Source organism: Prinia subflava, chromosome Z (genome assembly GCF_021018805.1).
Source record: "Prinia subflava isolate CZ2003 ecotype Zambia chromosome Z, Cam_Psub_1.2, whole genome shotgun sequence".
Taxonomy (NCBI): Eukaryota; Metazoa; Chordata; class Aves; order Passeriformes; family Cisticolidae; genus Prinia; species Prinia subflava.
The window spans coordinates 59262882-59273312 of record NC_086283.1 but is presented as its reverse complement, the minus strand read 5'-3'; the positions used below and the strand labels follow the sequence as shown (position 1 = coordinate 59273312).

Genomic DNA, 10431 nt, shown 5'->3' with positions numbered 1-10431 from the left:
GTCTGTTTTCCAACGCGGGCCCCGGACGGAGGCAGCTCCCAGGGCTCTCCGACTCCAGGGCACAGCTCCTGCCGGCGCTGGCTGCCCGACACGCCCGCTGCGGGCCCCGCTCCGGCGGCCACTGACACGGAGCGCAGGAGGCACGGCCACGGCCACGGCCACGGCCCGCCTTCCCAGGGCGCGGCACCGCCGCCCGCTGCGCACACCCTCCACAAGCCGGCCCCTCATCCTCCTGTTTCTGCGCTCGCCAGCCCCGTACCCGCCCTGCCTGCCCCAGCCTGCCCCGTACCCGCCCCTCCCTGCCCCGCATCCTTCCCCTCCCCGCGCTCCCGGCCGCCGCGGGCATGGCGCACGGGCAGCCGCGGCTGTGCGGTGCCCACGCCGGGCGGCCGCTGGAGCTGTTCTGCGAGGACTGCGGGTGCTGCGTGTGCGCGCTGTGCCCGGCGCTGGGCGCGCACCGCGGGCACCGCGCCTGCCTGCTGCCGCAGGCTGTCCGCCGCACGCAGGTGAGTGCCGGAGAGGGGTGCAGACCGGGGGCTCAGCCGGCGTCTTCCCGATTTGATGTCTTGCCGGTTATCCCCTCGTTTCTGAATCTTGTGCCGCTGGGTATTCTTTGGCTAGGGTGTGATGGTGGCGTCTGTGAGTATTAGTGCGGTGTCACAATCCTAAGCCGACCTTCAGCCATGCTTTGTTTGCGTTATAAACACCTTGTGGAGTTCAAGGTTTGTAGGCTGTGTTGACTAGCAAAACAAAGTTGCTGTACTTTCTGTACTTCAACAAGTGCTTTGTAGACCCGATACAGACAGGGTTAGGCTGACGCCACTGCACAAGGAGATGATGGCTTGTGTACGAAAAGGAAAGAGTTAATCAGTCACGCCCAAGCGTCCGCAAAACAGGTGCATAAATCAAGGGACAAGGAGGAAGTGGCTTTCACTGTTAGGTCACATGCAGCAGCATTTTATCCTCAGACCTTGTATGTGGAATCAGAGGAGTGTGGCTGCCCCAGAGAATTCGTTTTTATTGCCGCGCTGGAATAACCTTTGACAGAAACATAGATGCCTCAGAGGAAGAGGAGAGGTTATTTCTGTTTACCCCCTGGCCCCACCATTGTATCTGGCTAGATCACAGTGACTGCCTACGCACCATTCTCTGGTAACTCCTCTGGGATGCTGCGGGTTAACACAGCTGCCTGCTTATTCCCCTTACTTTCCCAGTGGGACTGGGGAAGGCGAACACTAAAACCAAGAAAATTCATGGATTGAGATAAAAATAAGTTTAATGGGAGAAGGAGAAGTGGAGGGAAGAGAAAACAAACAAAAGTGATGCAAAGGAAGACACTCACCAGACAGTTCCTGAGCAAAAGGCAGCTAACCCACTGTGAAAAACAAAGTTCACTCTTTAGAATTTTTAAAAATTTAATAAGCAGATAAAAAGAGACAATGTCCAGCGCTGGAGTGTTTCTGATTATTGGCCAAAACCCCACAGTGTTAGTTTAAAAACAATGTTCTCTATATACTGTTACATTACTGGGGTACATACATATTCATGAGTTTGTACAGTATTAATTCTTGTGAGTTTTTGATGTTACAAGAACTCTTTTGTTTGGTTTTAACCTCTGACTTGACTGCATTGCATCCTGTAGATTAGGTCAATATATTGTATTTCTTTGTGTGGTTTCATCGTGTTGTTCCACTCCCTGATAACAAGGAATTAATAAATTCTTCTCTAATTTTTTCCTAGTGTTCTGTTTCCTGTCACTTATCACTTGGAGAGGTCATGCTCCAGTTGTGAGAAACAACAGGATGAAACTAATTGGTTTTGTCCCATTCTTTGAGTTGAAGGCATTTTAACATTTTATATTTTGCTGAGGCCTACAATATAATGTGTTCATCACAACACTGTTTATATAAACAATACATTGCGTACACAAACTGATAGATTATTTTATACTAACGAGCAGTTAAAAGGAGATAGAAATTGTACCTTATCAAAATACTTGTGATCAATAACAACATGCAAAAACCAATACATAAATGTGAAAGACAGTATTATATTGTCATTTATAACACCCACCTAAACACCCCGCTTCCAGTTTTCTGAACATGATGTTATATGGTACGGATTACCTCTCTGATTAGTCTGTTATCTATCTGACACAAATCTCCTGTTTGTGTCTCCTCCTAGTCTCTTGTGCACTCACACTATAGTCACGTCTGAAACACAGCACCACACAGGCTGCTATGAGGATAACTGACTCCATCCCAGCCACAGCCAGCCCAGGGGTTCTTCCCTAATATTTTTGTCTTCATCCCAGTGTAGCTGGCCACCTAATAACCTCAGGAAGCTTTGCGAGCTTGTCAGTACTCCTGCTAGTGCTTTGTTTTACTTGGAGAGCCTGCCAGGAGGCTTGCTGAGGCCTGCATGCTGTGGCGCTAAGCTTGGAAGACTTAAAATACCGTAGCACAGAGGTTTGAGGTTCAGAAGCTGCTTTTCTTTATTTCTTTTTTCTTTTTTTTTTTTCCCCTTTGCAATTTCAGAAAGTTCCTTTCAACTCCTTGTGTGATATTTTGGAGTGGTGTTACTAGGACATTTCCTACAGAAAACACCAGGAAGAAACAATTCCTACAGACCTTTCTGCTTGGAAGTTCACACAGATTGTGAGTGGGTACACAGGTGATGATAAACTCTTGGAGCATTTTATTGCAGTTCATGTTAGAGAGCATTACATGGCAGAGGGCCGTGCACTAGGCTGCCCCGAAGAGCAGCACAGAGGTAAAACCATTTAAGATGTCTGAGCAAGGCAGAGCACTGCACCACCTGCTTGGTGTGCTTTCATCCAAAGTGTCCCTCTTGCAGGTGGGAACTCATTACAGTGTTTGCGTTCCCTTCATGACAGAGCGGCAGTGTGTGGATGATGCACGTGTTGTGCAGTGGCAGCCTTATCTGAGGCAAAGGAAAGTGCACAAATCTGCAGACTGGGCTGCTTCCCTGGGCGTCTGATGGACAGAGCACATGCTGTTGATAAAGAGTCGGCTCTGTGCCAGATGAGGAAGTGAGCGGGGTAGAAACTTGTGCTCTCATGTGACCCTCTGTCCCTAGGAGGTATCTGCTGACATCTACTGGCATAGGGCTGCAGAGATTTTAGGCAGAAACTATCAATAGTTTTAGCGTAAGAGATGGTATTTTGACTCGTGATTTTGTTTGCTGTGATCAGTTATTCAGTACAGCCCTTGTGGCGTGACATCAGCCAGGCAGCACTTCTTCCACTGAGAATCTCCCACAGCTCTTTCAGCAAATCCCAGCTGTGAGTGCTAAGAAGAGAACCACTGTGCCAGCTGCTTCATCCCTGGATCAGAGATTGTTTAACATCATCGAAAAGGGTGTCATCTCAGAAATCCTTGCTTTTACAGTGTTTTCACTTGAATCCAGGCAATCCATAAAGGAAGGTTTTTGGAGTCAGTTCCTCAGGGTAAATGACATGGGTTGCTGGCATGGTCTTCAATTGGCAGGAAGCAGCTCTTTCATGTACCTCTGTAAAGAAAGTAATGCTCAACCAGAAATGCTTGGGATTGACATAAGTATTTGCATATGGTCGCTTTTGTGAGTGCACAAAGTGATATGTGTTACTAGCAAAGAGGGAAGACCGGATTTTCCTCTGTGGTCTTTGTCAGTCTTTGAGGAAAGGAACGAGGTCTAGGCTGCAAAATAAACTAAGGAAAGCTGGTATCGGGTAGAAGTCCTGAATCCTCTAGTGGTGTAGAACTCTTCTGGCTCTTCAGGGACAAGCCTGGAAAACTGCGGCTGCAATAAATAGCATGAGTATCTCGAGCTATGCAAGAACATTTACCTGCTTGCGTGCATGTATCTGTGCCAAGGGCCTTCTAGATGCAGAGTCTCTGGCTTTTGCTGGGAGCCCATTTTCTTCTGTCATACTCAAATGACAACGTGCATGTGTTTTCTAAGGAGATACATCAGAAATGCAAACGGTTGTCCGTGAAGCAACACTTCATGTTCTGGCCACACTGCAGAGTTGAAATGCTGTGCTGCCCTGGGGCTGTTGCAGTGAACTGGCACATGTGCATGCAGGTGATCTTGACTTCTTGACTGGGTCTCAGCTGCAGAACACAACGCTGATAGCAGCTACAGCTGGTGCTAGCTTACCTGGTATTTACTGAGGGCCTGTTTTAGCACCAGTGCACGGAGAGTGTGGGGCAGCACTGACTGTATCCATCACATTACTAATGACAAAAATGCATTAGCAGGCACTCCAAGACTGTTCAACCTGCTGGGCAGAGGGCAGCCAGTTTCAGAGGCTGCAGGTGATAAACTGGGGCAAGACATAAGCAGAACATTGATTATGCTGTGTTGGGCACACCACAAGTGTCACAGATACTATGATTGATTACCAGCCATCCTGACACCATTAGCTGTTGCAGACATTCAGACTACACCATCACTGGGGTGATAGTGGAGTATCTGGTTGCTCATTTGTACGCTGGGAAGCATCCTCAAAATTCATGAGATTTTGATTCTAATTGAAGCTTTCCACTTACCCTCTAAATAAAAGTACTTAGCTGCCCTTCAAGTGCTAATGCATTAGCACTTAGTCTTGAAATACATAGCACTATAGATTTAAAGATGAAAATAGTTTTTTCACTTTGGGTTTCCCTGTGCCTTAAGAATGTGGTGCTAATTTGCACAGCTGTCCAAACCTCACCACAAGGTGGTAAGTATAAGCACAAGGTGAAATGCTAAAATCCTCACGGTTCATTCCTATGCTGGCCTTAATAACCCTCATAAAAGGCCATTCATTTAAGAGTTGTATGTTCCAATTCAGAATATTCTATAATTCTGAAATTGAGTATTTCAGTACGCCCCCAATATGGAAATCAAGCTGGATAGTGTTTCTGGTTTTTGTTGTTATTATGTTATGATGCAGTTATGAAACAGTATTTTATTTTGTTTCATTGTTGTATAGGAACTCATGGAACTGTGCTTGAAGAATCTAGAAGAGAGAAAAGAGCAAGAAGCTGGTAACAAAAGGAGCATAGAACAGGCTGTAAATGATGTGAAGGTAAAGTGTAATTTCATTCTCCACTGGACGGTCATTTTCCAAGGGGAGACATTTTGTTTTCTCTGTAGCTATTCAAAGACCCAGCCACCTACTGCTTCTCAGGAGAATAATGTATTCCCTGCATCCATCATAATGTATTACACGGTCAGAGGAAAGAGGAAGAGTCTCCAAAGACCTGGTCCTCATTCCTTGATCAGCTGAAAATCTGTGGAAGACCAAGGGTGGAATTTCTGTGCAGAGGAACAGTAGGTAGCCCCAGCTCCCTGTGTTATTCTGGCTTCACTTGCATTGTATCTTGCATTGCACTGAACTGCATTATTGAATTTTCTGGATTCAGAATTGAGTAAACACAAGAACGGTTCAGTTGATTCTGTCTTAAGAATGGGAATGTATGCTAAGCTGCATCTCATTTATAGATCATGAAATTACTTCTGCTCTAAGGAGCCTTTCTAAGCTGCTCTTTTACAGAAATGTCAGTAAGAGCTTGAGGGGGCTTTAGAGACTTGGTCCAATGTCTTTGTTTTGGACGCTTTTTATTCCTACCAGCTACTTGTCTCTAGCTTGCTTTAAAAGCAGTCAAAATCTTGCTACTGAAGGACAAGGTCTGCTTCTTGTTGCAACTGCTACTCTATTAATTCCAGCTGAAAACAGATTTTTCTACAATAAATAGGCATCTTGGAATCTTCCCTCAATCATTTCCATCCAGACAACAGCAGATAGATCATGTGTGCTCTCCCTTAAGAGGTAGAGACATGTTTCTGAAGAGATGGAGAAAATGAGTAAAATTCAACCAAAACACAGCACTGAAAGCCTGAAAGAGTCTGAAATGTTTATGGTCTGTTGAGCAGTGGGGAGACATTCTTCTGCTTCATCCATAGGCTCATGCTGATATGACCAAACGGCATCTGTCAGAAAAAATGACTGCGCTTCAGTTACTTCTCCGGGAAGAAGAGAGTCTGGCAAAAGACTTAATTGATGAAAAGACGCAGCAAGCCCTGGGAGCACATGATCAGCATATGAGGTCCTGTCAAGAACAGCTTGCAGCCCTAGAGACCTTCACACATCGAATCAGACAAATACAACAGGACAGTGATGCTATTAACTTGCTGGAGGTGGTATTGTATGGTCTCTCTCTACCTCTTACCCTGACAGTCCTTGGTAAATTTCTCTAGTGATGTCTTCTATAGATCCTTCCATAGAAGGATCTTTCTAGCTACTTTTTAATTTGCTTCGTGTTGGTGTTTTGGTGAAAAAATTTGGTTCCTGACTTTTGAGCTATTAGATGTTTTTGCTATTGATTTCAGGTCTGTATGAAATTCATGCTAATTTTAAGCATAGATGGAAAGGACAGATATGTATCTCTTAAACTTGAAGACAAATCCTGTATCAAGTCTTTCCTTGTCCAGTGTAATATGAAGATCTGAGAAAAGGCAGCCCTCAGGAAGGAAGTTAAAATGTGTAATTTCCTTAATTGCAAGAAATCCTAATCATCATAAGCAGTAGCCATCACTTCACTGGAGAGTGCAATGCTTTTCTTTTTGCCTACAGATAAACATCAGTTTCTCTCTCCTAAAGATCTTCACCTTCCTTGGGAGGAGTGTGTTGCCATGTGCTTATGCCCTGACACAAGCCAAAAGATGCCATTCCTTACAGGATGATGCCTCTGGTGCATTTTTGCATCCTTGCAAAGTGTCAGACTTGAGTTTCCATTCCTGTGATGTGGCCCTGACGTTCTGCTAGCAGCACACCTCCAGACAGGAGCTGCTCTTTGTGATTTTGTGGAGATTTTCATATGGGGAGGTTGGATTTTATTATTCAGATTGCTTTTAAAAACTTAATGGTTTGATTTTGCCATTGATGGGATTTCCCACAAAGGGTCCTGGCCAGGCTAAACTCATTTCCATCCTTGAGGGATCTCTTTTAACCGTGGCTGTTGGCTCCACTGACAGGAGGAGGTAATGGGCAGGCTAATGAGTTAAAAGGCAGGCTGAGCTCAGCAAAGCTTGCCTGTTATGGCCCATAGGTTTACCTAGTGAAGGAGCTTGTGCTGTGGTGTATGGGAGCTGGGAGGGAAGAGTCCTTTCCTGTCACAGCCTCTGCTAATTTTAGTGTCTTTCTGCCCTAAGAAGTACACAGAAATTGAGAAGGAAATGAAGGAATCCAGCCACCGGTTAGAAGAGTGGCATCCAATACCTCTCTCATTTGAACACTTACTTAACCATTATAAACAGTTCATCAGAGTTCTTCAGTCCATTCTACAGAAACCATTGGAAGCCCGGCTCAAAGAAGGTACCTAGGAGACTGCTCTGAATTTTGCATTCTTCTGCTCTCTTTGCAAATAAAGTGTACTTTTTAAGTAAGAACAGGACTTTTTACCAAATCATCTGGAGAAACTACGGTGTTTCAGGCAAGGGTACTATTTTCTGACAGCATGGGTATAATGCTGCTATAGCAGTGATGACTTAGCAACATAAGTTTCTCTTCCAACTCTGAAAATGATCTTTGGTTTGTCTGCTGCTTTCCCCCCCACCCCAGTTCTATCAGGTATTTCAATACAATTTAATGTAGTCTGTCACACCTACAGACTGTATCTATTCTCTCAGTTACTTACAATTGGGTGTAAGTGCTCTGGCATTGGGGTACCACTTAAAGTTGAAAGCTTCTTCTGATTGATGTACCTGGTGATCTGCTTCAATCTGAAAAGAACTGATAATTTTTGGTACTATACAGCTGAGCTAACATGTTCTATTTAGAAATCCTTTTGTCTCTGAGCTGTTATTTCATCTTTAAATGACCTTTGGCATGATTAAGGCAAGGATTTTTTGCTAATGGGACACCAGAGCCACAGAGCTAAATAGCCATGGGAAAATCCTGCTGCTCTTGGAGTGAGCAGGCAACACTGGCCATCACATTTCACCCAGCTGCCTTTTAATCCCTTACGGGAGAACTGCCACCAAAAAGACAATAGCAGGTTGCTGGGTCAAATGGTCAGACCTGATCTGAACGGCCACTGCAGGAGGTGTGCAGGATTGCTAGAAAGCATCGTGGAGGTGCTCTGCAGCAAGCACCTGCAGCTATCTTCAGCTGCCTATTTTCACCTGATAAGGGCTACTTTTTAAGGAATCAGGTGTGATTACTTGGTGTTCTGCTCAATTGTGTATTTCTTCGGCACCACTAGTCCGAAGCTATCCAAAAAGATAGTGCCAAAGCATACAGAGTTAGCAGCCCCTCCCTAGAAAAAAGGAACATAGTTTGTCCATGAGGTTGGAAAAATGATAGTTGAAAAACTGTCCCTAAACTGTCCCTTTTCATCTTTGCCCAGATGTTTTCAGTAGCCTTAATCCCACTGCAAAGACGGAGCCTGGGACAGTGCTGAAGACCATGACTCCTATTGACCGGTTGCTTTTCTTAAAACGTAAGTATGATTATACTAGAGTCCTAGAATCTCCTGAGCTGGAATGGACCCACAATCACTAGGGTTCAACTCCTGGGGCTGCACCGGACTATGTGTCGGAGGGCATTGTCCAAGTGATTTTTGAACTTTATCAGGGTTGATGCTGTGACCACTTCCCTGGGGAGCCTGTCCTAGTGCTCTAACATGCTCTGGGGATCTTTTTCCTAATATTTAACCTAAATCTTGTCTGACAGAACTTCAGGCCATTCCCTCGGGTCCTGTCATTGTTACCACAGAGATCAGTGCCTGCCCCTCCTCTCCCACTCACAAGAAAGTTGTAACTGCAATGAGGTTTCCCCTCAGTCTCCTCCAGGCTAAACAGACCAAGGGGCCATAACTCTCCCTGTAAGGCCTTTCCTCATCCCATCACCATGAGTGACCCAGGTTAGAAATGTGTGGAGGCATCAATGTTGGTGCGCTGCTGTGATTCCCTTGGCATGCCTTCTGCAGTTCCAGTGTCTCGGAGCTTTAGGCTCTGTGGCTCTCTAAATGCAGACCTTAACCCACATGGCAGCTTGGTGCTGTGGCTGAGGTGTCCATCACGTTGGTGGCCTAGGTTAGAAAGGTGTGGGGACAGCAATGTTGGTTCACTGCCTTATGCACTTGACACACACTTTCCAGCCCCAGTGTCCCGGAGCTGTCGGTTCTGTGGCTAGCAGAACCCCATCCCTACCTAACGTGGAGTCAGCAGTTCTGGGGCCCTGCCTTGCTCAGATTGGAATGCCTTTTCCAGACCCAGTGTCTTTGGACCTGTGGGCTTTCTGGCTGAGCCCTAACCCTAAGCATAAAGCAACCTTGGTGCTGTGGCTGAGGTACCCATCACCATGGCTGGCCCAGATGACAACGGTGCGGAGGCAGCAATGTTAGTACCCTGCTGTGATCCCCCTGGCATGCCTTTTTCAGCCCATTTCTGATTGTCTCAGGATACTGCCAACTGTGGGCTCCTTTGCAGGCGTTTTATAACCTGGATTTTTTCATAATTTGGTCATGAGAAATGTAGCAAGTATGTTTATGGCTTTGACTGCAGATGCAAGATCACCAGCCTGGGAATATGACAGCATTCACCCAAGACTGAAATTGTCTGATGACCTTCTTGAAGTAAGCTGTAGCTGGAGGAGAATATTTTACCCCTGTAGGCCCCAGAGATTTGATAAATTATGGCAAGTGCTAAGCAGAGACGCCTTCCTTTCTGGGAGCCATTACTGGGAAGTTGACGTGCTTGGTGCTGGAGCAGGATGGTGGATTGGCGCAGCCTACCCTACCATTGGCAGGAAAGGAGACTCTGAAGCTTGCCGACTGGGCTGGAATAGAGCATCTTGGTGCTTTAAGAAGTTTGATTTTGAGTACTGGGCATTTCACAAGGTGGAGAGAATCCCCATCCTGATAGAAGATGATCCTGATTGCATTGGCATTTTTCTAGATTATGAAGCAGGAATCCTTTCATTCTACAACGTTAGCGATGGCATGGCTCATCTGCACACCTTCCGCTGCAAGTTCACAGAGCCAGTTTATCCAGCCCTGAGACTCTGGGAAGGGTCCATTAGAACATGCAAACTAACATAAGAAACAAAGCAAAATAAAGCCTGCTATTTCATGTTTTTTCTACTGATGCCACTTTAGCAATTATCTACATGAATTTATGTCTGTTGCATTGAACTTGTAATTATGATGCTTTTAGAAGGTAACATAAGTTCAGTAAAACCTACTGTGATTTTTAATGTATTTTTTTTCCACGAGGGAAGGTGGTCTGGCTTTTATAAATGATGATGTACCACTCTAAGTGCTGTATGTACTACTGTTGTACTTTTTCAACTTGTAAGTTCAAGAAAACCAACTGTATTTTTTAAGGTATATGTATTTTTCAATGGGGATGATGATCTGACTTATAAACGGTGTTGCTGTA

General features: G+C 45.4%; 1 protein-coding gene across 2 annotated transcripts; it reads left to right on the top strand.

Annotated features, from left to right (window-relative positions):
• Positions 1-288: 288 nt before the first annotated feature.
• TRIM14 (tripartite motif containing 14) lies at positions 289-10431 on the top strand. Of its 2 annotated transcripts, none has more exons than XM_063421833.1 (6): positions 289-506; positions 4979-5074; positions 5953-6186; positions 7204-7363; positions 8397-8489; positions 9556-10431. In XM_063421833.1, the coding sequence occupies exons 1-6, from the start codon at positions 345-347 to the stop codon at positions 10089-10091; spliced, it is 1281 nt and encodes a 426-aa protein (XP_063277903.1). In that variant the 5' UTR covers positions 289-344; the 3' UTR covers positions 10092-10431. The 2 variants fall into 2 exon arrangements, with proteins under 2 accessions (XP_063277903.1, XP_063277902.1); XM_063421832.1 differs by having other exon boundaries at positions 290-506; positions 7201-7363.